The 24009-nt window shown below is 31.0% G+C and overlaps 2 protein-coding genes across 2 annotated transcripts; both read right to left on the bottom strand.

Moving 5' to 3' along the window:
• Positions 1-10188: 10188 nt before the first annotated feature.
• Positions 10189-11318, bottom strand: LOC123193966 (RING-H2 finger protein ATL56-like). Its single transcript, XM_044607058.1, has 2 exons — positions 10756-11318; positions 10189-10203 (listed from the first exon to the last, which is right to left on the bottom strand). Exon 1 carries the CDS (start codon positions 11202-11204, stop codon positions 10761-10763), a length of 444 nt encoding a protein of 147 aa, XP_044462993.1. The 5' UTR covers positions 11205-11318; the 3' UTR covers positions 10189-10203; positions 10756-10760.
• Positions 11319-18658: 7340 nt separating this feature from the next.
• LOC123194087 lies at positions 18659-23405 on the bottom strand. Its single transcript, XM_044607233.1, has 6 exons — positions 23084-23405; positions 22232-22387; positions 21139-21234; positions 20540-20660; positions 19801-19962; positions 18659-18839 (listed from the first exon to the last, which is right to left on the bottom strand). Exons 1-6 carry the CDS (start codon positions 23381-23383, stop codon positions 18790-18792), a joined length of 885 nt encoding a protein of 294 aa, XP_044463168.1. The 5' UTR covers positions 23384-23405; the 3' UTR covers positions 18659-18789.
• Positions 23406-24009: the final 604 nt, after the last annotated feature.

Here is a 24009-nt window from a genome sequence, read left to right as displayed (position 1 = left end):
CCTCCTTTGATGGCGGTGATGTAGCCGTGGCAGTGGTGGCGTATATTTCAAGTTATTTATGAATTCTGAAGGAACGTTAATCTGTGGAACTGGGTTGTGCGTCCGAATTTGTTTGTATTCTATAAATTAATTTCCGAAAATATCCCAGGTTCCATGATGGATTAATTAGAACTGATGCTTCTTGATAACGAGGAGAATGTTCTCAGCATAGATACTTTATTAATTACGGAATATTTATAATTAGTATGTCTATTTGTCAATTAATAGGTGAATAAATAAGTCCGTCAGGTCTCCTCCTTCGCTCGTTCAACACTCATTTTTTTTTTTTTTTAAATTTAGCTCACAGGAAATTCAATAAAATTATGTGTATAATTTTTATGTAAAAAATAATAATATATTATAATATAATTAAGTATTATTTTATTTTTAATTATATGATAACATATTATTATTTATGTATAAAATTATATATAAAATATTATTTTTTAAATTTTTTTTGTTTCATATTTATTTATTCGATTCTAAAAATAAGTGAAAACATCTTTATAATTTTTTATAAATTTAAAAATCTACTAGATACATTTTTTTGCCGATGGTGAATTTTCAAACTCTATTGGGTCTCGAACTTGAATTAGAGTTGATGATTTAATGCATAATAAAAGTGAGTGATATATAAGTATGGTAGATTAAACTTTAATATAACCTAATTAGTTTTATATAATATGAGTTTTGATATCTACACTTATATACCAAATATATTTTTATATACAAAGTTTTTCGTCTTGCCCAAGGCTCAAATTTTGTTCAACTTAAAATTAAGTTTTGGGCAATATCATGTGTATATATTTTTAATACATAACTAAGGACACATATAATGTGTCATTATACGATTAGATGATTTTATCTTTAATTTAAATCTATCTAATCATATAATAACATATTATTTATACACATATTTTTATTATTAAATTTTTTAATAGAATAATCCAACCTTAAACTTGTCTGGCCTAATTGACATGCGCATAAATAAATAATCTAATTCACCTACTAATAAATAATTTTTAAAGCCAAAATACCGAAATTTATAAATATTTCTAAAACTAATAAATTCTTTAGTATTTTCATAAAAATCCTCCAAATTAATAAAATTTTATATATATATAATTTTAAATATTTAATTCAATACTTAAATAATATATCATTATGTGATTAGAAAATTTGAAGTCTAATGCATTAATGTTGGTATGGTTGCACTAAATTATATTAAATTATTTGCAATGAGTGTAGATCGAATGCGATTCAGTCTAGCACTTTCTCAATTGAGCTATCCTCATAAATTTGAATTAAAAATAAAATAATATCAAATTGTATAATAATCTATTATTAAGATAACTAATTAAATACTTAAAATTAAATATATAAATCATCATTTTTTTTGTCAATTTAATTATATATAAGGGTGTGTATGATTCGATTTGATACGATTTGAGAGTTTTCTCAAACTAAATTGAAAAAATAGTTTAAAAAATTTTCAGATCAAATTGAAAAAATACAGTTTAGTCCGATTTAGATTATAATTTGAATTATAATTATTGGTATCTTACAATACACAATACGTATCATATCTTACAATACAATATAATACAAATAAAAAATAATAAGTATCATAATGTGTATTAAATTAATACGATACAGTAAATGTATCATACGATACAATTTATGGTAATATGATATATATTACCAATATAAATTGATACATTTTTTTTAGAGAAAATGATAGTGCATTATAGGTGTGTACGAAAATTTTTAAAATTTTAAAGATGTTTCTGATATTTTTCAAAATAATTATGTGTCAATTATAATATTTTATTATTTTAATTTTTAAAAAGTGTATCATATTGTATGATACACAATATGGTAAATTAGGGTTTTAATATACGATACGATATATAATTCAACTATCATAATTTAAATATTTTAAACTCATTCATTTCTCTCTCTCTCTCTCTCTCTCTCTCTCTCTCTCTCTCTCTCTCTCTCTCTCTCTCTCTCTATATATATATATATATATATATATATTTTTTTTTTTTTAAATATGGTTTACAGTTTGATTCATTTTAAAAATCATCTAAATTGTAACCCAAACTGTAAAAAACAGTTTGAAAAATTTCAACTTAAACCAAACTATAATTTTTAAATGATTCAATTCAATTTTACTATTTGAATCGAATTATGTACACCTATAATTGTATGAGTTATCATAAGCCATTCATTTTAAAGTCATTTGTCAATTCCATTTATGGTAAGACTTCATTTTTATTGATAAAAATGTTTATATTTTTTAATGTAAAATTCCCAAGCCAACCATAAACCAAACTCAATATAGGAATTTCAAACTTATAATGAGTTATAATAAAGTACATAAAAACTTATAAAACATTAAAAATTCATATTTATTTATTTATTATAAGTTTCACGTTAAATAATTTCAAGTTTTCAATTATTTCAATTTTCGCATTAAATGTTATAAACATTAATTCAACTTATTTCCTAAGAAATTAACACAAATAGAAAAAAGTTTAAGATAGAATAAGAATATTTGAGAATTTATTATTATTATTGTTGTATCTAACATAAATTTTTAATTATTATTTGACTTATTTATCAAGAAAGAAAATTAATTCATTTAAAAACATTGTTTTATTAATTTAATTATATAATTAATTAATTTTAAATTAATAATAAAATAAAAATAAAAATAATTTAATCATATTTCAGTTTATATAAATAATTTAATTAAAAAATTCGTAAATATAATATTAATAAGTCTTTGAGAATTCATTATAAGCAAGTTGACTTCTTAAAGCTAACTAATTTCAAATAGAAATTGGGAAAATTACATTGGGAAAATTAATTTCAAATATATTAAATCCAATAATTTTTCAAATAAGTTTGATTTGAGCATAGTTGAGCATAAATAAGAATTAAATCGAGCTCAATTTGAATTTATAATAACCAATTCAAGCTTGAACTTGTTAGAGCTGACAAAAATGTCATTAAAAGATTATTAGTAAAAAACAATATGATTTGAAGAGGATTCAAGCCAAAACTTCAATTTATTTGCTGAACTTAACCTTCAACTTAAATCAAGACAAACACGAGTCAAACTAATCCCGTTTAGAGTAGCCATAGCCAAGGGGACAAAAATATCATTTTCCATAAGGAAATGACCATTGCTGAGTTTCTAGACTATATGATCTCTACTTGCAATTACCGTTCAATTTCAGATCATCCAACTCAACTACTTTGTAATCCTGCGATACTTACAAGAGGGTAAACAAGGCTTGAACCCTTTCTGGCAGAACCAAACAAAAGATACAAAAATGTCAACACTTTAAATCACATAAAAACTAGTATGAACCAAATCATTTAGTGCATGTAACTAGGGGTGGAAATGAGTCAAGCCGAGCTTGAATAGGGTCTGTCTTGTTTTCAGCTAGTTTTGGATTAGGCTAAGCTCAAGTTCTGTTCGGGCTCGCCCAGTTCATTTAATCACATGTTCGTGATCAGGTTCATATTTGTAGTTTTAGACTCGTCTGAGTTAAGCTTATTTTGAGTCCGAATAAACTCGTTTTAAATCCAACTCTATCTTTAAGTAGGGTTAGAAATAACGTTATTTGTTAAGAGTTTAAGCGAGCAGTGTTTGGCTCACGAGCCGAGCACAGCTCTAGTTTGGATTTGAGCTCAGGTTTATTTCTAGTTTTACTTTCCAGCTCATACTTGGATTCATGTTCATTGTCTCATGCTCTTGTTCGGGCTCCTTCAAGCTAAACTAAACTCACTTTGAATTTAACCCTACATGGAACCCATTAAAAATTTTTGCAGTGCTTGCAGAATATGACCAAATTTCTGAAAGGTTGTACTTGTTCCTGAACAGTAAAAATAAACATGAGATTCCAGGATGCTTTTATATTCATCAGTAGCATACGGGTACAAACTTATCCAAGGAAAAAGGGTAGCCTGACCATATGCAAAATCAACAACAGTAGCAAACATGGATAAAAATCATCTTCAGTTAGCTTCAAAAAGGACAGAAAGTGAGTCGGCATACCATTGTCGTCTTCTAAGGAGATAACAATAGACACACAAGTTAAGTTGTAGTGCATGACTAAAATGATCAATCCTAACAATAGCTAGATGATGCTTATAGATAGGTAAAACCAAAGTTTTATTGAGAGTAGTGACACTAAAATCTTGGACAAATACTTCTATTTGAGTTATAAGTACTGCAATGGCTTCTGCAGTAGAACCCCAAATTGTTATCTTCCCTTTTTAGGTCTCAAGGTCATATTCAACCATTATTAGATATCACAAAGGTTCTTACACACCATGGTGTTATAATTACCACCATCAGCAATCCATCAAATGCAACCTCCTACCTCGCATAGCTGATTACCCACAAATCCATCTTGCTAGTATCTCAATCTCATCAATCAATGGTCTCCCAGAAGTGTAATACTTGCAGGTATATCTCAAGGAAAAAATAATCTTTATTCATGAGTATAGGATGTGAGCATGGTTAAATATGATTTCTAAGTCAAAGTACAAGTTTTGGGTGACACACAACTGTATATAGAGAGATCATGCTTGTGTGTCATGCCACGTTAACAGAATAAGATTGATGCCTCATAAATTTCAATTGAAGTAACACACAGTCGTTTGCCTTAGATACACGCCCATGTGTGCTAAACGTGGTTTCAGTTTTTATATAAGACATGTTGCTACATTTTAGAGATCATGATTCATAATCCCTAAACGCATGAACTCTCAAAAAGAGAGATAGTTCGACACTTGATCTCCCAACTCTTTGTGGGCAACTTTCAACGGCTTTTTCTAACGACATGGTGAAGAGAAAAGAAGAGAGAAGGAAGCTTCTTTGCGAGCTCTTGCTTTTGCAAATAGAGGTAAGCAGGATTCGTTTTTCTTGATCATGATTATGCTGAATTGATCTTGAGGATTGTATAAGTATATGAGAGCATTTAATATTGTGATTAAAGCATGATGAATGTATGAAATCAATTTGTACCATGATATTTGGCATTCGGATGATTTTAGATGAATAGTGAAGAATCAAATGTTAATATTAAATGTTGAGGTTCTGCCATGGTATAATATATATTTGGGTATCATGCTGATTTTAATGGTCATTGTTAGTGATGATATATCACTATAGTTAGATGATTTTAGGGTTGTCGTGTATGCCTCTTTACTCCATAGTGACAAAGTTCATATTAATTGTATTTTTTGGCTTATATTGAGACAATTTATATTTTGGTGTTGATAAATTGCTAGAACGCATTATGAATGGATTATAGATATATCTAGTATGTTTGGAATTGAAAAGAATACACAAAGACCAATTAAGGTGCATTTTTAAGACTACTCTTTTGAATTATGGAATCGATACATTGTCATGTGGTATAGGACATACCCCCATAGATATGATCTCCAGAATATGGGTTGAGTTTCCCGATGATCTGACAACCGTTGGATGTTGATGATCAATAAACAGTCAGCTAGGACATGTCGACTTCTCGTCTATAGTTTAAGCACTACCATGTGTGCGACAAAATAACTATAATACCCTTGAGAAGTAGATCAGTCAAAATGAGAACAAAAAGAAAAGTGAAATAAATATTTGAAGGATACACACTCGTGTATTTATCAATAATAGCACATGATAAGAAGCTACGAGAAAGTGGTCATATGCGAGTAAATCAAAGAGACACAAGTCGTGTTTCTAAATGTACACGCCTGTATATTTAGGTCAAAAGAAAGGAAAAAGTAAAAGAGTTAGGCTAGAGATTTAAAAATCGTCCCAAGTTACAATACAAAAATTATGGGTACACAATAGTACCTCATTAGTCTAAGAGTCAAGTCATAGTGTGGCATTAGATATACTGTTAGAGGGAAGTAAGAGCGAACTAAGTTAATAAAGGCTCGAGATACATACATACTAGATATCACAAGATCGTTACGAGAGGGCACCGTGAGTACAGATTCACTACACCATCCGCACTAGGACATCAGACCCACAACAATGTACAAGCTCACAATTGAGTCCAATTAAGATATAGTTTGGTGTAGTGAAACAAAGAAATAGCTCACATGACCAATATGTCAAATCATTATATTCGACCCAGACCAATCGGCCTAGTATACAGCTTTAGTTACAACTTTTAGATTTAAATGTTTCCACTAAGTTTAGTAGGGTCACGTCATATAGGAATCCGGGGAGAATGGTTCCTTAGTGACTGAAAGAGACAGTTCAATAAAAGAGTTATGATATACAACCTAGACAATTCCTAGATTATAGTATAAGTATAGAGACAATACATAAAACCTGTCATCATTTATAAAGGAGTTTAATGCCGACTTTGGATGACAAAGTTAGTATAGGTTGAGTTTAAAGGCATTTTTGGAATTTCAATAAAAGTTATCAATAGAGTCTCCTACTTATTAAGTGTTTTATCACTCACTCCACTACTTTCATGTGTGCAAGTACAAATGATCGTAATGGTTGCGAGACGAGCAACGATCCACAAGCACAGAGTAGCGAGGGTATTTCTATCTTTTTAGCTTTGTTTTATTCAGGTTTTATTTTTGTATAAAGGTACACATGTTATGTTTTTCAGTTGACATTTTATAATCTAACATCTTTTGTACGCTTCCGATATAGCTTTTGAAAAATGGTATTTAAATAATTTCATAAAGTTTAATAAATGAGGTTTTATTCAAATGTTTTTTAGTTATTATTGTTTTTATTTAATGCATGCTCAAAATAGACAATTTGATGACTCTTTCCTCTAAAGGGCAATACTTCTAGAGTGTTACAAGAAGTTTATGAGAACACTACCCATTATCTAGTTCCCTTTTCAAATGCAACAAATAAACTCCAGCAATCATTCAACAATGCCCTTAAGGAAATGATTGAAAGCCATTCATGACCAATTTGCGTAAACTCAGATTTTTTTTTATGTTAAATTCTTAACACTTGTCGTGAATTCGACATTCTTAGAGTAGTCTTCTATGGGATGGGAGCATTATCAATGGCAATTTATAAATCAGTATAAAAGCATAGGCTAGACTGCCTCAGAGATTCTGAAAGTGACCCAATTCAATTGCCAGTGGCACAACTCAAACACACCCTGACCAAATCAGACTTGCCAGAAGACTACATATTCTTAGACAATGATAGCCTTTTTCACAATTCTTAGCTGACCCTAGTGAATCTGAAGTAGAAAGTTGGGGTGTTAATGTGAACAGTTTTGCTGATTGGACTGTCACTTCCCCTTTTTTGAGCACTTCTACAAAAACAGAGCTAGAGCAGAGTGTGTAGGACCTCTCTTCCTATATGATGAAATCAACGACAACCTTCCTAAATGGACATCATAGATTGATTACTTAGATTGGCTTGATGGCCATGTCACAAAACCAGCATCAAGAATCTATGTATCATTTGGTACACAAGCATACTTATGTTATGCCGATCTTGAAATTGGTTACGGGTAGGAGATGTCTTGTCATTATATTTTGTAACATTTTTTGTGGGTGGTTAAGCCCAAAACAAAGCTCCTTCCAGATGGGCCGGAAGAGAAACTGAAAGGAAAAGGGTTATCTACAAAGGATTGGGTAGAGCAGAAACGAGTATTAGCTCACCCTGCAGTTGGGGCTTTCCCATTTCCTGGCCATTGCGGATGGAACTTGGATTTGGAAAGCCTGTCCACGGAAGATCCACTTCTAGCATTAGCCATGAAAACCAAAGAGCCAATGAGTGCAAACGAGGTTGTAGATGAGTTGAATGCTGGATTGAGGTCGAAATGGAAGGCCCATCAGGACGGGCAACACTATCAATACAACGGCAGACAATAAGCAATGGACTGAGATAACTCGATGAAGTAGAAAGCGGGAAGAAACTGAGGGCAGCAAGGCAGCCTGCAACAGAGGTGGAACTTCTTATAATAGCATGATTGAGTTGATTGACAAACTCTGTGCCAGACCTACAAAAGCTACAAGTTAGATTTTTTTGAAGAAAAAGAGCTCCTACAGCTATTAGTAGTCTCATTTCAGCATTTTTATCACTTTTTCCGTTTGCATGGCTATGGAGTGATTGAAGCAACAACTTTTGCCATCTATCAAACAATTTCTTTTTACTTGTACTTGACAAAGCATTATCATCCTATCAAGCAGTAAATCCAATCTGTCAAAGTTCTAAAAACACCACCAAACAAGAGAAATCAATGAGGATCATGCAGCTGATACCGTTTTAAGAGACTATAAACACTTTACCAGGCTCAACCAACCAAGCCCAGAAATAGATTAGAGGTGCAGACAAATTATCAGCGTGGAATAATTCAGTAAAAAACATGCAATTATACAGGTTGATGAAAATATATATATCATAAAAATGAAACGTCTACCAAAATGCATCCTTGTTAAAGGAGTTGATCAAAGGACACCAACATACCTTAGTTACCACAATATAATTTCTTTGCAGAAAACTGAAGGATCCCAAAGTTTAGTTCTTCAAAAAGGCATTTCCCAAATATCTTTTGCTGTAAAGTTCAGAGAAAAGTATAGCAATGTATCTAAACCTCTGATATAGATAAAACTGTTATAATTTCAATTATACATATATTGGCTTAAAGAGAAAAAAATATAGGTTTGGTCTGTGAACATGTCTCCCAAAGAAATTTGGCATGTCAAATACATAAAGACATGGCATCTTTGTTTTCATATGTCAGACATCATATAAACAGTTAGAAGAGAATACACCAACACAACATATGCATCATTTTAGAAATGCCAAGTAAATCCTATAAAGTTTCACATACTACAGCTTGATAATTTTCCTTCCTATGATTGATATACTGGCAGAATAACATGCAGCCATAGTTTAGTAAACATGTCTAATATGATAAAATGAACAAGCATACACTCATCTAAAGCCATTTCTTTATATTTTTTAATTGAAAAATTGACATCTCCATGTCCAAACATTACACTTGCGTCAGTATCTACAAATCATAACTTTAAGGACAGCAGAATAATTTCATCTCATAGAGAGACTGTATTGACAGGAAAATTCTTTGTACCTTTTTTTCCCCATCATTTTGCATCAAAGTGTAGAAAGAAACATATTGCCAAAAGATCCTCAACAATGGAATGCACTTGGTTAATACAACAATTAGTAATCAAATTCAACTCTAGGGGGGCGTTTGGTTTAAGCAATGTTTTATTACCAAAATAGAAAGATTACTTTGAAGATCGCTTACTTAGAAGATTACTGGGTATAAATGATTACTATATTTGATAAAATTTGGTAGATATAAATAATTATTGTGTTTGGTTAAAGGTAATAAAAGATTACTAGTAAATTATTTTACTTAAATGCCCTTGAATATAATTATTGTTAAATATTTTTTATATTATTTGTCATATTAATTAAAAATAAATTTATTTTTATCTCAAAAAATTAATAAATAATAATATAATAATAATAAACTCAAAATTAACTCAGTAATCTTTAAATACCTAAGGTGAAGGTGGTAATTAGATTACAACTTATATTACCTGTCACGTCAACATTGGTAATAGAAGATTACTGTAATCTTTTATTACTGACAAACCAAATAAGGGAATAAAAGATAGATTACCAAGGTAATCTTAAAAACTCCTAACCAAACGCCCCCTAATTGAAACATAAGAGAAGGTAAAGAAAAACTCTAATACAGCAAGCCCAAATGGGTAAACAAAAGCAGAATGAAAAAAATTTGGTCAGTATGAAACTAGTTTTGTGATAACAAATTAATCCTAAATGCAACTTTGAGTACGGTATATCCACAGTCAACTCTAACCTCTATAAAAACTGGACACTAGTTCACATTGGCAATTACTTGTAGTAAAGGCAATGATAATTTATGAACATAAATTATTTGAAACATCATACTGTGAGACTTTCTAAGGCACTATCTGGTCAACCCATTCACAAAAGAAGTAGTTTCCGGAATACAAAGCCAACAGGATTCCAGATAGGCAGAAAACCAACTTAATATCAGACAAAGATCCCTGCCACAAAGGCACATTGGCCTTCTATAATAAAAGAATAAACAATCCTCCGTACATACTTACAAATGCTAATCTCTGAAAAAAAAAAAAACAAGAACAAGACCAAACCAGTCATTAATAAATAGTTGATTTCAAATTTAAACAATTATAGAATTCTTAATGCACACAAATTCTAACCACATTAATCTCAGACCATCTACCATCATCATGTTTCCTGTTCCGACTACCAACACACCCAAAAGCAAGAGAGGCAGAATCCAACAACACTCCCACATAAACGTGATTATTTATTCTTCCTAACAATTAAAAGGTATATTATCGATAAATCCAACCCATCAAGCATCAGCAAAAACATCTTAAACATTGCCATTTTCTTTATTTCTAACAAGTGAAGGGCCAAGAATATAAAAATAATAATACAAGAAAAAACATGTAGAAATCAAATTAGAAATTCAGCGAGAACGAGTATAGAGCTTTAAATCTATTCAACAACTCGGTAATAACTCATTTTATTAAAACTGTTGAAACTATACATTGCCAAAACCTAAATCCCGAACCATATAATCATAATAATAATACTAACAATAATTACGAAAATAAAAAACTCAAAATTTTCATTGAACTTACAAAATCTAGCAAACCCTAGTACGACAAGTCGGACAGGCAGCCACCTTAACGAGCCACGTGTCCACACACTTCCTATGAAAGACATGCCCACACTCGACGAGAGCACGACACCACTGGCCTTGTTTAAACCCCTCCAAACAGACCACGCATTCGCCGTCGCTCTCAACCTCCGATCGTTTCGAAAACCTGAACTGGGGGAGCCTCTTGAGACCGCTTGGGGAGAATCCATCAGAAAGACCGTCTTCGAGGCGGTTCCGACTGTGGTGACGGTGGATAGAGGTGAGAAGGAGAGGAATTAGGAGGAGAGAAGCAAGGCCGAGAAGAAGGAAGAAAAAGGAGGTTATGACAGTCATAATTATGGCCTTCAAAAGGATAGAAAGGAGAGCAGTGTCGGGTTTCGGCGGCGGTGGCTGCGGCGGCAGGTCGTGGCGGTGGTGCGACGGAGGCATGCTGGCGGTGTTCTTAAAATGTAGGCAACGCGTCCGACGATAAGCTTGAGAGAAAATAGAAGACGAAAAGAGCGTCTGACAGCTTTGTGGACGACAAAATTTTATTCAATATTTGTATATATAAATATGTAATGGCGGTTTTGGAATTTTCATTTTATTTTTAGGTTTTCCAACTATAATATTAAGTAAATACTAAATAGAAAAATTAATAAATTGAATTTCTAATAATACTAAACAAAAATAAAAAACCAACTTATAATTTTCAACTAACATCAACAAGGGCCGGTGTAACTGATGAACAGAAATATTTTCCTTATAAAACGGTAGGGTTTGAATAATTTTGAGTTGAATAGTGATGTATCATGATAAATCATTTTTGATTTATTTAATAACAAAATCGGACAAGGTTTTTCGTTCTTCAATAAAAAAGATTTCAAAAGCAAAATCGTAGTGTTATTTACGATTTCAAAGTTTTACAAAACTAGATAGGGATTGCAAGGCATGCTTCCCACTATTCAACCATACTTTTATTTAGTTGTATTGATATTAATAGGAGAGTTTGATCAAATTACTCTAACATAATCAAACTGATTAAACTAATCGATCTGATTTGGGTTTTCAAAAAAGGGTTGGAAAAAAAAAAGTTATAAGGGAGATATTTTTATTATTATTATTGGTATTGGTATTGAAAAGGATTTTGAATGGAATATGCCTTGAAAAGTGTAAAAAGTTATTGGATTTTGACATGAGAACAAGGATAAGATTGAGACACTCCTGTTTTTGTATTTTAGTAAAGATAAAAAATCATCAACAAATATTTAAATATTTTGGTGTTAATGGAACGCAAGTGATTTCTTGTTTGGCTTCTTTCAAAGATTTTTTAACTATTTAATAATATAAAATTATTTAAAAATCAAATTTAATTTTTGCCAATCTTGAATTGATTTTAAATAAGCTTATTTGAATTTGTATCTTATTTATAAGCAATAGTGATTGAAATGATAGTATTTAATTCATAGATTTTAAAATAAAATAAATAAATAAATAATTATATTACTTAATTATATGTTAATATTTTAGTTTGTATAAATAAATTTATGAAATAACTATATAACATTTATGATAACCGTGTAAATTTTTCTAATCAAGTGTCATTTAGAGTAGCTTTATAAATTTTGAATAGAAAGAAGATTTAAAAACCATAAACATGTATAAATAAATCAGCGATGAAGTGGTTGGAGAAAAAAGGTAGATAACATCACAACTCACGTGTGCTCGAAAGGCCAAACCAAAGCAAGGTCATTGTTTTCAAAGACAAATCCGCTCTTCATGAACAATTTCTCAGCAGGTTCATTATTCATCACAATTAGTGGGTCTAGGTCCATTTATGATGAGTCGAATTGCCCTAATTTATTTTAATTGCCAAGGACAATTAGTGGCAATTAGACATCTATTTTAATACCTAAATTGTCTCCGCTAAAAGGTGAATGTGTTATTTTTTACTAAAGAAAAGATTTTTTCTTTTAACGAAAAACCATAAACACAGAGATCAAGTCTCCCAAATAAGAATGCAATATGTGAGGCAAATAGAATTTTGAAAATGACTCACATCAACACTTTATGCCGTATTCGAATGGACTTCATTGCAAACTTGAAGCTAGGTACATAAATTTATGTTTACTGCAATTTATAAAATTTGATTTAGCATATTTAATTGTTTCTAACATTGATATCAGAGTCTAGGTTACGAATATGTCATATGTTCTGTGAATTAAATTCTACATTATGTGATTGTTATACTTTGAAATTTCAATTTGTGAATGAAACTATGTTTAAATTTGAATTTTGGGCACGAATTAAATTCGACCAAAATTGCATGAAATTGGTGACAAGAAACATTTTGGATAGTTGCTAGGAATTGTTTTACATGTTTTAAATTAAGAATCGAGTCGAAATAATGCTAGAATTGACGGATTTAGAGCCAAAACCAAGACATTAGGCGTGTTTTTTCTTACTCGTCGTTTTGATGGATTCCAATGACATTGGCATCGGAAGTTGGAACGACCAAAGTTTATGTCGATGGAGCTTCAAAAGCCCTATGGTCTAGCTACTGGTGGATCGCCGAAAGGCTATTAATTTAACAGCCAAATTTCTAGGGTTTATGCACAAATCTGGATCGACATCGAGTTAGAAAAACCTAATTGTTTGATCTGTTGGTCAACGAGTCGATCAAAACTCGTTTGTTAATAGATCAACCAGCATAGTCAACCAAGTTTACCTAAATCGATTAACATCCACTGGGGTTAGTTGATTAGTCAATGGTCAAAAGTTGACCATCATTGTTGACCGACACGTGAGTGCACATGATTGTCTTCTCCCAACGCGTGTGGCTCACCCTTGGCCCATGTAGGCTCTGTTTCGATGCATGGAAGCACATAAAACATCGACTCGACATATGAAGGCGTGTATGACCTTATTTTGGCTTATGATGATGTGTGAACAACGTTTTCTGATACGTTTTGTCTCGTGAAAATTTTTTCCAAAGCATAGAAGCTATGTAAAGCTCGCATTTGCATGTGGAATGTATTTCATGGGCCTTACGGTGCATAAAGACATATAATAGCTCATTTCGACTCCTAAAAACATATATTGGTGTTTCAAGATACATGTTTCTAATTCGTGTAAATTTGTTGATTGTGGACCATCACATTGTGTATATAAAGTGATTATGTACATGTTGAAGCTATATATAATATATTGCACTCTCTTAATTGAAAAAAAGATAGTACATAGTTTAATAATATTTATGCATGAATATGAGCCCCATAATTAATGATTTTATTCAGAACAAAAATTTGAAAAACTTTTGGGATTGAGTGCACACGTTCAGCTTGCTAAAGAGCGACTTGTAGTAATGTACGAGAGAATATTCATCGCTTTGATGTTTTTCCCAAATTAAAGAACTGCGAAGTATTTGAACTATCTCAAATTTCATAGAGACTTTATCATGGATAAAGTCTCTTTGAGAATGATATGGGTTAATTAAACGGTTATAGTTATGATAAATGATGCATTTGTTGTATCATATATTTTTTTTTAGATGTAAAAATTTTAAGATTGGTAGAATTTAGTGAAATTCTCATCTAAAATTAATATTGGCATAATTAGATAGAATTTTAAAATTTAAGCATTTGTGTTATGGAAGATGATTGGAAATATAGTAAACTTTCGATTTTATCCCTTATGTGAGATATTTTAAATTTTAATATATAATTACGATAATTGATATGTATTTAATTGCACTGATAGAATTGTGTCTAATATATATTTTTGTGATCTAGTTAATCATAACATCTAAAGAAATGATAGCTGATTTGAATGAAAATGATACTGAATAGAGATAATTCTAACATGTGACATTTAAAATGCATAATACCCTAGATGAGCAAAAAGCTTTGGAGGTTGTAGATCAATTTAAGATAAAGTTACAGCTGACTAATGGATAGAAACTCAAATAGTGTCTTACACAAACATGATATGGACACACATCATGCATGTAAGAAGCAAAAGTCACTTCATGTGATTTTTTGACTTGTTCCATGAATAACACTTTGGTATACGAGTACTAGTAATGCTCAACTATATATGTCATAACTATGGTTTTGATTGAAAACTTTAAAGGAATTGCAGTCTTCGAATGAAGGTAGTTGATTGTTAAATTTGATTAAATGTCAAATATGATAATGGAACTAAAGTCAGCTAGGCGCGCCCTGATAAATAAACGATAGATTCATATAGTTGAGCAATCGCTTCTCGAAAATAGGAGCGTATAAAGGTGCATGTGACTCACAATGAGGATAGAAAGACTTTTGTTTATTGTTTTTATTTGAGGATATTTGTTTGTGCTATATATGTCTCTATTGCGTTTCCTCAACGCACAAAAATAGAACTCTAACGTTGTTTAGGAATTTATGATGGATATAATTCACTATCTATTATTATGTATCTAGAATCATTAACAGGCAATCGATTTATTACACGATTTGTAGATTGTCACTTTGATAAGAAAACATTCTCACCTTTGGGGGAAAAGAAAACACCTTCTGAAGTTAGATATAAACTTACTTACTTGATACATATCTCTTATGTCTCATCTAAATTCTTACACATCTTAAAGAGAAACCAAAATGCAAAAGATAGTACATTTATAAATTATTGTCAATCAGATGTTTGATGCATTTGTAGATACGATAAAAGTGATAAGCTCATTTGTTTTTGTTGCTAATGTACCAACAAAAATTAATATTATTACTGAACAGTTCATTCGAATTGTAACTGATCAATATACTATACGTTAAAAATGTGGTAGACTTATTGAATCAAAAGAGATTATCCACCGAAAAAGAAAAACAAATAATCAAACAGAATTAAATTATAATGATTATAAAATGAATAAAAAATTCACACTCTCTAATATTCCTCTAAAAAAGATTATGGTCCTGAAAAGAATCAAACCCAACCCCTAAAGTGGTACAAAATCTTAAAGAACGGGAAAATAAGAATACTGAAATATTTTTTAATTGTTCTTATACACGAGAGATATGAAACTGTAAAACGGTTAATATTAATGATATATTCTCATTTGCAGTAGCTACTAAAATTATGAATGATGATGATTTTGAACCACATACTGTGACTGAGTGTAGACAAATACATTATTGGTCTAAATGAGAAGAAACAATTCAAACAGAATTCACTTTCCTAATAAAATGTCAAGTGTTCAGGTTTTTAGTTCGAACACCTAAGAATATACATCTCGTTGGATATAAATAGGTATTTGTGAGAAAAATAAATGAGATTGCTAGATATAAAGTCACGCTTGTAGCCCAAGCCTTTTCCCAAATGCCAGATATAAATTTTGATGAAACATATACATTATGATGAATATAATCACATTCAGATATTTAATCAATTTAACAATCGTTAAAGGACTGGATATGCTTCTAATGGACATAGTTACTACCTATTTGTATAGAAACTTGGATATTAAAATTTATATGAAACTCCGTGAAGGATTTAAATTACCTGAATAAAAAAATATCAATTCAAGAAGTGTATACTCAATTAAATTACAAAGATCATTATACGAATTAAAATAATCTGAAATAATGTGGTACAATCTCCGTAGTAAATATTTGAAAAATGAAGGTTATGTAAATGATCTTATATTCCCATATGTCTCTATCAAAAGGGCAAGATTGGGATTTACCATTATAGCAGTTTATGTTGATGATATGAATTTAATTGAGACTATTGAAGAGTTTTAAAAAATTGCTAAATATCTGAAAAATGAATTTGAGATGAAAGATTTGAAAAAAACAAAAGATTGTTTTGGTCTGCAGATCGAGCACAGTTCAAATGGAATACTTATCCATCAATTAGCGTATATTAAAAAATTATTAAAATGTTTTAATATGGATAAGGGTTATCCTTTGAAAACTTCAATGGTTGTTCAATCTCTCGATCTGAAATGAGTCATTTCGTCTTAAAAAATAAGATAAAAAGATGCGCAATACTGAAGTACCGTATCTTAATATTGTTAAAGTCTTATTATATTAGCCCAATACACTATATCGGATATATCTTTCGTAGTCAATTTATTGGCCGAATTTAGCTCTATACTAAGTCGTCGTCACTAGAACATAATTAAATATATATTTCGTTACCTATGTAGAATTAGAGATTTGAGATTTTTATATTCTGTCAAATCCCTTAAAAATCCTAGTTTAGTTGGATATCCAAATACTGATTATTTTTCTGACCCTAATAAGGCTCGCTTGCAAATGAGATATGTTTTTACATATAATGACATAGCGATATCCTAGCGTTCCACTAAATAGAGTTTGGTTACAACGTCCTCAAATCATTCAAAGATTTTAACTCTCTATAAAACCAACCGAGAATACATATAGTTACGGTCTGTCATCCATCATATCTAAAATACATACAGTTTTTTTCTACAATAAACACTTTTTTCATATTATATGAAAATAATATAGCATATATTACCCAAATTAGAGGTGGGTACATTAAAAGAGACATAACCAAATATATCTCACTGAAGTTCTTTTATACTCATGAGTACCAGCAGAGTCAAAAGATTGATGTCAAGTAAATACAATCAAATGAGAATCTTACAGATTTGTTCACTAAAACATTACTGACATCAACATTTGAAAAATTAGTGTATAACATCGGTATGCAGCGACTCAATAGGCAATCAAATTAATCTCACTACAAAGAGAAGGAACATTTATCAGGGGGAGCAAATTTTTGAAATTTGTCACATATGGACAAAATGTGCATTATTCTCTTTTTTTGTTCACTAAGTTTTATCTCATTGGGTTTTTCTAGTAAAGTTTTTAATAGGGTAGTTTAAACACGTTCAATGCCACTTTATAGAATATTAAAAATTGCATTCATTTGCTTTGGTTTTTATCCCACTAGAGTTTTCCTTAACAAGGTTAATGCAATTATCGGTAAGTAGTAAAAATTCAAGAGAGAATGTTACATATGAGATGGTTTTCCGCCAAATATAAAAGCAATAAATGATAAGAAGCTTGTGATTAAATATGTTGATTTATTAAGCACAAATTCATTTAATTAGAAACAAAATTAACTAATATGTTGTATGAATACATTTAAGGCAAAGAGAGTTGGTCAATTTTTTGGGCTATAATGATCACGTAAAAGTCTTATAGAAATCCCCTCCGTCATTTGTATTTTGAATAATAATATACACAACATTATCTCCTTCGATCAAAGCATAGTCACTCTCCCTATTACTTTTCCAGATTTTCGTTTTTGTTTCTTTAAATCTCCGCTTTTTTACATCAGTTTTTATCTCTTTAATTTTCTTTTTCTATTTACAATTATTATTATTATTAATTACATTTATAACATTAAACTTATTATTATTATTATAGGACTTCTCTCCCTCTATTTATAGAAACACGTGTATGTATGTACGTACGTATCTTTATTCATCAAACTTTCATGTATGTCCATATAAAAAAAGCAAACTAATTAAGAAACCAAATACAAATTTCACATGTATTCTTATTTTGAATGATATTATATATACAAATAATTCAATATAACAATATATAATTAAATAATTTTAAAATTATTTAATCACATATTATAAATTTTATTTATATAAATAAATTAAATTTATTTATACATATAATTTTATTATTTTATAACGTAATTGGCCCATTATAAAAGCCCCAAACCCTGAAAAATAATTGCCAAAATAAAAGGTAAGAATTTAACAGTAAAAATCTAATTAATTAATAAGTAAGCTTACGGGGCGTAGTCCACGATCCGGCATCTAGATTAGCAATCATAGCAAAAGCATCTTCAGCAAGATTAAGAATTCCGTTGCATTCCGATTTACAAAAATCAACCACTTTAACTACAACGATACCGGAGCGGCAACGATGTGGAGCCTCATTGGTGCCTCTGATGCATCGCACTCTATACTTTCTTCCACAAGCTTTGCCGTTGTCCCACAGGGCATCGCTTACTCCAGCGACCGCGTTCCATCGTTCAGAAAGCCGTTGCAAGCCGAAGCTGTTCAATTTTCAGAATCAGTAACATAAAATATAAAGATATAAAAATTAAACCGGTTAGACTGGACGATGATCGGTTAAGGAGATCGCTTTGATTTAACTGATGGTCGGGCTTGCCCCGGTCTCAATCGGTCGGTATAATCTGAGCTTTAAATTTACTTACCAGTGTAAGGGGGTTAATAGAAGACGGCATTTCCTTGGGTGGCTTGTGTTGCAGAGGCAAAGCATAGCACAAGGCCAAGAAGCAGAAAAGTTCTCATATTACACATTTTTATTTTTTGGCATTAAAGGAGAGGTGAAATCTCTGCTTATATAGAATAAAGAAGGCCAAAAGACTTGTTCCCACCTTAGATAGGGTAAAAACTCTACTTATAAATTCTAATGTTCTACTAATTTTACTACGTTTCTTCTTTGCTAATATTCAATTAATCAAAACCCACAATTTTTTAGAATGAAAAGTCAAAACCAAGCTGAAAACCATAAAAGTTTATAAATGTAAACCAGAATCGCAATCAATGAATCGATTAACCTGTGATCTTGGGTTCGGTTTGGTTTGTCAATTTTCCCTTTTTTTTTTCTGAAACAGCACTACTAATTGTATCACTTTCCTGCTAGCCCCATTACTACATTTCCCTGTTCACGAACTAATCATTTCTCACCCAACATGTTTCAGGTAAAACACAATTCGTAATGCCCTTTTCCAAGTTTTTAAGAGGGAAACTTCGACTTCTTTTCACTGCATGATAAGAGTTCTCCCCTGCTACCAACAAATTTGAATTGAACAGGAAAAAAAATTCATCTTTTTGATCAATAATGATAACAGTATACATATTTCTGATCAATGTCATTAAGAGTAGATTTAGACATTTTGAATATAAAGAAGATTTGGAAACCATAAATATGTACAAATAAATCAGTAATGAAGCACTTGGAGAGGAAAGGGGGATAACATCACAACTCACGCGTGCTTGCGAGGCCAAACCAAAGTATAAGCCTCCGAGGCCGATCTAGAAACCTGGCTTGCCATGCAGGCTCATCGTCTTCAAAGACAAAACTGCTCTTCATGTACAATTTTTTTGCCGGTTCATTGTTCACAGCGACATGAACATACAAATCGGTTATGCCTGTAAATAAATCAGCAAAGTAAACCTAAATTTTACATGTATTTGCTTAAGGTCATGCAGTGTTGTGTTAAAAGAAAATTTAGCACATCACTTTCTTTGATAGTAAAAATTACACCCTCTGGTATAAGTTTGTTATAAAATCTAAAAAGGTCTGAGAGCTCCACAAGACAATTGATAGAACTTCATAACAAGAATTAAAAACTTTTCCATACTCCAACCATGTCTAAATATTCGTTGAAACTAAGTCTGTGGCCAAATTTTCTTTTTTACACTTAGTAAAAGAATAAAGACCAACATAACCAAACGCCTAAAGATCTTTTACACAGCAAATTAGAGATGTGATTAATGATAAATATGTATATATCTCTCATTTTCTCTTTTTGGTTTTGAAAAGTGGGGAGCAGGTTCTTTACCCAAGAGGGGAAGGGTTCATTTGTTGCAGTTTGATTGCATTAAATTTTTCAGTGTTCACACACAACTCAAAAATTTGATAACTTAAATTACATATGGAGCAAAAAACACAGGGTATATTAACCAGCCAATATAAATGTTAAATAGTTGAGTGTTGGGATGTTACCCCATTCCTGAGCCACTGTCTTTGACTTTTCGATAATTTCATAACCTAAACCATTCCTTTGAAGTTCCTTAGCTACACATACATTGCTTAGGTATGCCCTTGCAAAATCAGCTCCAATCCCCTATTAAATGTTGCTCATTTTGGTTATTAGGGGAAATAATAAATAAAAAGCCATTCAAGATTCATGAAAGGAAAAATTCAGCATATGGTTGTATATTTATGCATACAGATGCATATACAAGTGTTGAGATACAACAATGCATGAAATGCTTCGAGGAACAAAAACATTTAAAAGAAAAGAAAAACTTTGCATATAAGTATGAAAAAGGGCAGGCAAGCTAGATAAACCCAGAATCCTACACAATCATCTGAACTCAGTTAAAAATTTTGTAGCCAAACCAGATTTATGCAAAAACTAATATGAATTAAGAATTTATACAACTACAATCTTCTAAGCAGAGAAGGAAATGGATAAAATAAAGAAATAACATGTCAATTATAATCAACCATACCAAATACAATATATAATACTTAATACTATGACTATAAATAAGCATATGTGACATCCAAAACAATAAAACAGGTATCAGTCAAATTACCTCTGGTTTCTTTCCTGTAATTTCGTCAGGAAGTCTAATACACTGATTAAGATCAAGGGTCCCAACTACTACTCGGTCTTCTCCATCATCACTATACTGTAGAAGAATATGAAAAAAAATAAATATGACAAGAGTAACAATACTGAGTTCAGTTTGTTTATATATAATAGACACTATGAAACATCCTCAAATTCTATAGTGACTGGCAGAGCTGGAACAGATAAAACGCCAATTATAGCATTATTGACAGCAAAAAAATGTTCATATAAAACTAAAGAAATTAAAGTAATTATAAGTATAAACAATGTTTTCCATGAATAAACTTACCAAAAAAATGTTTGCCATGAATTATGCCTTTTAGAAGGTGATATATGAACAATGTACTAATTTGGCTCTTCTTGATTGTCCAGGATGGTGTGAAAAACTAAAACCCTAATTCAGAAGCTAAATTCGAAAATCCAAAATTTCTATCAAAAACCATAAACAGTACAAAAGAGTCAGACCTGCTACAAGAACATGATATGAGTGACTAACCGCAAATAAAACAACAAAAGCATCAGGATCATAGTTGTGCCTAATTACCATAAAGATGTTACACTAAATCATAAAAAAATGAAAATTTAGATAGGTGTAATTTGGGTTCTAAGATTGCATATATACCTATCAGACCATTCTTGTCAATGGGTCACTACAGGACTAAGGAAAAGATTAAGTAACATGATAATTGTACATAATGGTAGAACCTGAATTCATAAAAAAGAAAAAAGAAAACATTTGTCAACTATATACAATAAAAACATATTTCATGGTACACAAGAAATTATATTTTCCCCTTATGTTCACTTTATCTTGCTCGTGGAAATCTGTCAAATTTGAAAGAAACACTCAAGTTATACAAACACTCCAGAGGAATCCAAATATTTATGGAATATAAAAGGAAAATAACACTTCGATTATAGTCTCAAACTTTCTTCATAACACAACAATTTAAGCTCAAATTTAAAATTTCCTTCCATGCTCTTTAAAATGACAATAGGAAATTAAAAGCCAATAAATCTTATTTTGGACAGAGAAAGAATGAAAGTAAACAAACCTTACATGCAGCACATAAATCTTCAGAGACGCTTGAAAGCTGTGACAAAGGCAGTGTAGCATTTATGCAGGAAACTCTTGTAAAACCTGTCCTCTTCCCTGCAACTCGTTCCTTTAACGCTTCAAACTCACGCTCGGCCAAGTACCTTGTATGATCCTAATAGAACTTGACAAACCCAAAATTCCATCAATATCACATTTATGGAATCAGAATCAGATGCTTGATTTAATTTTATTTAAAAAACACATTATGCAGTTGTATACTCAGAATCTGGCCAAGACGGACCAGCATCTGGTACAGTACCAGTGAGTAGTAATAGAAATTCTATATGCCCCGCACCGATTATATTGTTTGTTATCAGTCCAACATTCCATATGTCACTCTATTTTTATACATTATCAATCTAAAATTCAATTTACCAATAACACAATGTTTTAGCTCATGAAATGGTTAAGATTGCATTTAAATTATGTCATTTCCCAAGGTTAATTAATAGTTGAAATTACATTGAATCCCAATCATCAACAGTTTTTCATCCAATGGTGGAAAAAATTTGTTTCGTAATTTGAGCTTAAAAAAAAGTGGTGCCCTTTTTACTAATGTATAGTTGAGTTAAACTTACTTTATCACCCCGCTAGAAAATCCGAAATTCCTTACCATTTTCTCGGTAAACGAACAAAAAATCCAAATTCAAACAATAAAACACTCAAGTATAGTTTATTGTTCCACCACTAACTTCATTTTGCTTGGCCTTTTTTTTTGTAGAAGAGCAGTTGAGTTGAACTTTTTTCTTTTCATCTCTCGACGACAAAAAAAAGAAAAAAAATTAATAAAATAAATTCAACAACTAACTTGGACGGCAAAAGTATTGGGCTCAAATTCATAAAAGCAGCGGACACGGAGACATGCGGCGGCCCAAAGCTGATCATCCGACGTCGTCTCGTCGACGATTAACGACGCCTTGTCGACGGAGATAAATCCAGGGTGGTGAGGAGGAGTACACACGTGCAAGGCCGTGGTGGGACGGCGAGCGATGGCGAAACCACAGGAATTTGGAAAGCGAGCATTGAAAATTGGATCATTTTTGCAATTTACAGAAGTAGTTGAGCAAGAAATTGAAGTTGAAGATGGAGTAAACAAGAGGACCGCCATTTTTGTTATCTCTTTCCCTTGCTTCACGTTGTTTCCGAATTTTCTACTTATATAGTTCTTGTTTTTTAATTGAGCCGGCCCATTTAGCCCAGTTCTTAGATCCATTTACTGATAAAAATGGGCCAACCTGGGGCCGTCTTCCCTTGGAAGGATTTTTTTTATATATATGGGTTATTTATTTTTATTTAGAAAATCAAAATATTTTCCTTTTTTATACTTTTGTTATTAATTATGAATTTAATATATTTGTGTTTACCTGATCATTTTTTTCAGTAAAATATATTTACTATATTGTGACAGGGTGCACAATGTTTTTACAACAAGACATTGTTGGATTTCAGTAAGTCATTTGAGTCGAATTTGTATATAGATTGACTAGAATTTGAATTAAATCTTAAACGATCAATTTAAGTTTAAATTTATTTAAAGTGATTAAATATATCATCAATAAAATAAATAAAATCAAAAAAATATGATTAAAAAAATCCTTAGCGAGATAAATAGGTCACTGACATAATAAATAATATTATCGAAAAGAGATTCAAACTGAATTTTTGGAATTTAAATTCAACTTAAATTAAGTCAAAGGTCAATTTGAACTAACTTATTAGGTTCAAATCCAACCT

The sequence above is a fragment of the Mangifera indica genome, chromosome 13 (assembly GCF_011075055.1).
Source record: "Mangifera indica cultivar Alphonso chromosome 13, CATAS_Mindica_2.1, whole genome shotgun sequence".
NCBI lineage: Eukaryota > Viridiplantae > Streptophyta > Magnoliopsida > Sapindales > Anacardiaceae > Mangifera > Mangifera indica.
The sequence above is the reverse complement of the archived record's forward strand: the minus strand, read 5'-3'. Positions and strand labels throughout refer to the sequence as shown.

What these genes read in the sequence shown, in the direction of transcription:
- LOC123193966 (XM_044607058.1), bottom strand. Translation starts at nt 11,204, where the DNA reads ATGCCTCCGTCGCACCACCGCCACGACCTGCCGCCGCAGCCACCGCCG.
- LOC123194087 (XM_044607233.1), bottom strand. Translation starts at nt 23,383, where the DNA reads ATGGCGGTCCTCTTGTTTACTCCATCTTCAACTTCAATTTCTTGCTCA. An exon ending in GACAGTGGCTCAGGAATGGG is followed by an intron (nt 19,963 to 20,539) that starts GTAACATCCCAA and finishes ATTTATTTACAG; the next exon opens with GCATAACCGATTTGTATGTT. An exon ending in GTTTGGCCTCGCAAGCACGC is followed by an intron (nt 18,840 to 19,800) that starts GTGAGTTGTGAT and finishes AAAATTGAACAG; the next exon opens with CTTCGGCTTGCAACGGCTTT.